Below are 4,943 nucleotides of genomic sequence, written 5' to 3'. Positions count from 1 at the left end.
TATAATCATTTTTCTGAATTCCTTCTCAGGCATTTCCAAAGCCTGCCCATCTTCCAGTATGGAGTGTAGGTCTACTTCCAGCTCATTTGCCTCAACACTTTATCTTGTTTCTGGACATGTGCAGATATGGTCATCTGCTTCTGTCTTTTGGGCATATTCAGGGGTTATCTGTGGCCTCTGAGGGTGGGGCTAGGGTGTCCACTAGCTCAGGCACCCCTATAGTCACCAGAATGGAGGTGCACAGACAGTAAGGGACCAATGAACAGCTACCAAAAGAAAAGACTGTCCACACCTTTATCTCTGCGGTTCTGCCAAGCGTCTGTTGCCGCTCCGATCCCTCCCCCGCTTGGTCTTACCCAAGATGGTGGCTCTTGGAGCAGCTGAGCATCCCGAACTAGAAAGCAATGGATTTCTTTCTTCTGCCACAAATTCCCCCAGCTGTAAGCCTTCCAACCTTCTAAATATTCCTTTACATGTGATTCAGAATTCTGGGACCATCCCAAGCCTGCTTGGTTTGGTATTCTGTGTTGTTGTTGGTGGAGCTCTTCACTACACGTCCACCCGATCCGCCATCTTGTTTGTTCTCCCCTGCTGTTTATAATTGAGATGATAAAGATATGTGACAAAGAGAAATAATACATCTGGGAAACAGTTTATAATGTAAAAAACAACATATAAGTGTGTATTGTTATTGAAGTCCTCCAGGAAATAGCACGATAAAATTAATATAAAGACAATGATACTTGATAATGTATACTATTAGATATATTATTTGTGAATCTGGACTCTGTACATAACTTGAAAATATTATTTATGCCTTATTTATTTCATTTTGCAGAGTGTATGTAAAGAAGTAGAAAGCAGTGAGAGAGCAGTAGAGAAACTTATAAAAGATGTAAACAGATTAAAACAAGAAATCAAAAAAAGAAAACAAGCACAGATTCAAGTAGCAGGTACTAAATAAAACACGCCAGTATTTCCTATGCTTTCAAACTATTCTGATTTGAATTCATGTATGAGCCCACAATAACTACAATGAATATGTCCACTTTAATGATAAAAGGAGTCATTTTTTAGTATTTTTAAACTACTTTGAATAACATGGCATTACAAAAGTTATTCTCTATCATTGATATTAAAAAACACAACTTCATTTTTGTTTAGAATATTGTGATTTAACAAAATTTGAGTGAAACCAAAAATGAGTATAGTACAAAAACCTACTAATAAAAAAAATATACATTAGAATTTGAGATTCACATTTTTTATTGTAAATAATTTGATACAATGGTTTAGGTTAAAATCTTTTTAAAGTTTACTAGCAACTAATTATAAAAGCTTGTAGAGCAAATAATTGTATTTTGAACTATTATTTTATTTTGTTTAGGAGAGAGGAATAACCCAGAAGAACCCCAGGAAAACACTTTTCTTTGTCAGGCTTTAAGGACATTATTTCCAGATTCTGAACTTCTTCATTCATGTGTTATCTCTCTGAAAAACAGACACGTTTCTAAAACTTGCTGTAATACCAACCACCATCTTGAAATGGTTGACAAACTGACCTTAATGGTAGAATACACGGATGATGTTCACGAAGCCAATCAAACTTGCACACAGCATATAACGAAGCGTAAAGCATTAGATGTGGCTGATGGATGGAAATTCAAGAAATCACGGCTGCTAGAGTTAGAAAAACAACAATCTAAAACAGATACAGATAGTAGTAACCAAGAAAAAGCATCTACAATGAGCAGTCCAGAAACAGATGAAGACCTTGAGAAAATGAGAGGCTCTGGTGAATATCCACAGTCTCCTACATTTTGATTATTTTAGGTCCAAAAAAAAAGATTTTTGATTGACTGAAGGGTAAAGTCAAACATTTATAATGTTTTTATTTTTATTCAGTTGCACTATTTGTAGGTATGCAATGATAAATTCTAACATGTTTATTTTATAAAATAGTTTTAAAAGTATCAGATACTTTTATTTTAAAATCAGACTTTTTTCCCTAAAATGTTGAGGGAACAGCTGAAAAGGTTTATTCTTCTAAGTTTGTACCACGTTTTTAAGGATTTTTAGAAAGAAACTAACATTTTCATAATCCTGAAGGAAATAAAATTTATTTTTATCTAAGTCATTATACTTCCTATTCTTTAAGAAATGATGGCTAGGGTTGGCAGTTGAAACATTAGATATCATGCAATATTTGCAACATGTACTAAAAAATTGTTTTGCTTTTTATGTATTATCAAGGAAATACTGAGAAAGCTATTTTTAAATGCATTGAATAATGATCATTAATGGTTTGTGTGTAATTCATATTTAACTGAACATCCTGTATTTATATTTGCTAAATTTAGCAACTCTTAATTATGACGCAATTCTGATATTCAACACAAAAGTAGTTTCTCCCCAACTGAAAGTCCTGTCTGTACAGAATTGGAGTATGGTCATTAAGTGCTGTTGAGTTGGTTGCAATTCATAATGAACCAGGGTTTAAAATTTTTCCTGGGAGCAGAAAGCCTCATCTTTTCCTTGTGGAGCAGACGGCAGGCTCAAACTATAGACCTTGTGGTTTGTAGTATAGTGCTTATATGCTAGCCACTGTTCTCCCCTTGAGGGTAGTACAAGCCTACTAATCCAAAAGTTTAAGATCAGCAATTAGCTAGTTAAAGCAAGGAATCAAGGATGTTGTAATGCACACACACACACATATGAATGTGTGCACAGACAGGTATAACTGAGACATTGTAGGTTTGGCCCAGACCACTGCAATAAATCCATGATTTTTTTGTTTTCTAGTGAAAATAGTATTTTATATGCACTGTAGGAGAAGCACTGGACTGCTATTCCCTAGGTCAGTGGTTCAAACCCACCACCTGCTCTTCGGAAATCCTATACAGGTTTCCTATGAGTTCAAACAGACTTGATGGCACTTAACAATGTTGTTGTTCTTTTTAAGTTTTTATTATGAATTGAGTGATAGTTATACATTCATCCTATATTTTGTTTCATTGCAATGATTACAATCCCCTCCATGCATCATCATTCAATAGCATCTGCTTCCATTTTTTTTTTTTTTTTTTTTTGATGTACATCGAAGCACTCAGGAATATATAACCATTCAAACAACCAAAGGGTACACCCCAGAAACCTGCCCACCGTCCATCAGCACACAGCCCCTCTCCCTCCATGAGTCCAGAGTCCCCAGCTGCTCCATCTCTCCACGTCATCATGTCTGCCTCCATCTCTGGTGTCACTGCTCCTCTGGGTAGGGTCCCGCACTCTTCTCCCTTGATGTGTCAACCACTTCCCTCCTTTTGTTACAAATGTCTACCATTACGTTTGCAGCACTCACAATCAGTCCTGATAGCATTTATTTACTATTGTACCACAAGAGTCTTATTCCCATCTCCTTTTATCAGCCCCATCCAGACAGATTGGAAACCACTCAGCGGAGATTCTACCTTCCCCCGCACCCTCTGAAACTAGGCTCCCTCTTGAAAGCTTGCAAGCCAGTCACTTCTTGTCTTTGTAGTCCCTCCATTGTGGGTAGCCAATGTCTCTTAAGTTGCCCATCTCTGTCAACCCTGTGTACTGAGCGGGTGGGAATGCTCTCGCTGTAAAGATTTGTTCCCTCTTTTGAGCTGCTACAACCATAAATGTAGGTCAAGTTCATCAAATTGTAGCGGATTACTCTTTTATTTTCCCTTCCTCTAGTCGAGTTCTGATCATCCAGCCATTGAAGCCAGGTCAAGTGGGTACTATCTACGAGTATGGGTGTCAACAACATAGTCTTTTAAGAGAGCACTGGTGGCATGATGTTAGGCTGCCAACTGAAAGGTCAGGTTCAAACCTACCAGCCACTCCTATAAACATTTAGTCTCAGAAACCCTAAGGGTCACTATGAGTTGGAATGACCTCTGTGGCAATAAGTTTAGTTTTGGTTTACAGTCTATTCAAAGTAGTATGCAATAATAGCATTATGAAGAAGTTTGACAAAGATTGCCACAAACCTTCAGTTTATAAAAAAATTTTAAAATTCAGTATCTGAAACTCACTAGTGAAATAAATGCTAAACATATACTCTGACCTTTGCTTTGCTGCCTATTATTTCCTAAGGGATGGAACAAATTCACTCTTAACACAATTATCTTTTACCTTTGCATTTGGGGGTGGGGTATATGATGTGGTGCTGTGGGTTTATGTTCAAACTCACCAGCTCTCCTTAGAAACCCTATACGGGGTCACTGAGTCAGAACTAACCCAATAGCACTTTAACAAGTTATGGAATCATCCAGAACAATTTCAACTGCATGGCCAGTTACATGGGACAACTATATCAAATAAGTATTCCACTTTCCTGTATCACTGTCTCATTTAGAAGACAGATCTGGGCCAAAAAATTACAACGCAACCAATAACTCCCATATTTACTATCAACATCACTGCCAGTATCAGTGGTAATTACTGTATGAGCTATTTGGAGACTAGATATGTGAAATGTAATTAACATTTTAGAAAATATGTGCTCTATTTTTCTTAATGAACATTAACTGAAGGGAGGCTTCACTTACAATCTCATTCTAAAAAACATTATTTGTTCTTCTAAGATTTCAAAAGTTGCTCAACCAGAAATTTTTACTAATATATAGTAAGATTTAACGAATCGGGCTGCGAACCGCAAGGTCAGCAGTTCGAAACTACCAGCTGCTCTGCGGGAGAAAGATGAGGCTTTCTGCTCCGGTAAGGATTTACAGCCTCGGAAACCCTGTTCAAGGTTGCTATGGGTCGGAACTGACTCAACGGCACTTAACAACTACAAGATTTACCTTACCTTGTAATTTTCTACCCAAAGGTTATTATTTTTTTTTTTAAGCAATATCAGCACCACACAACCATTTATTGTAAAGTAAGTTTATTATTATTAATCTTAAGAAAAT

General features: G+C 36.8%; 1 protein-coding gene across 1 annotated transcript in view; it reads left to right on the top strand.

Moving 5' to 3' along the window:
* Window positions 1-1,824, top strand: part of FAM175A (family with sequence similarity 175, member A) — a 45,798-nt gene extending 43,974 nt beyond the window's left edge. The window contains exons 8-9 of the mRNA XM_006867727.1: window positions 839-953; window positions 1,388-1,824. Coding sequence (XP_006867789.1) covers window positions 839-953; window positions 1,388-1,824 — 552 coding nt within the window. The remainder of the gene's footprint in view (window positions 1-838; window positions 954-1,387) is intronic.
* Window positions 1,825-4,943: the final 3,119 nt, after the last annotated feature.

Source organism: Chrysochloris asiatica, unplaced genomic scaffold (genome assembly GCF_000296735.1).
Source record: "Chrysochloris asiatica unplaced genomic scaffold, ChrAsi1.0 scaffold00109, whole genome shotgun sequence".
Lineage (NCBI taxonomy): Eukaryota > Metazoa > Chordata > Mammalia > Afrosoricida > Chrysochloridae > Chrysochloris > Chrysochloris asiatica.
Note: the sequence above shows the minus strand (reverse complement) of the source record. Positions and strands in the feature narration are given on the sequence as shown.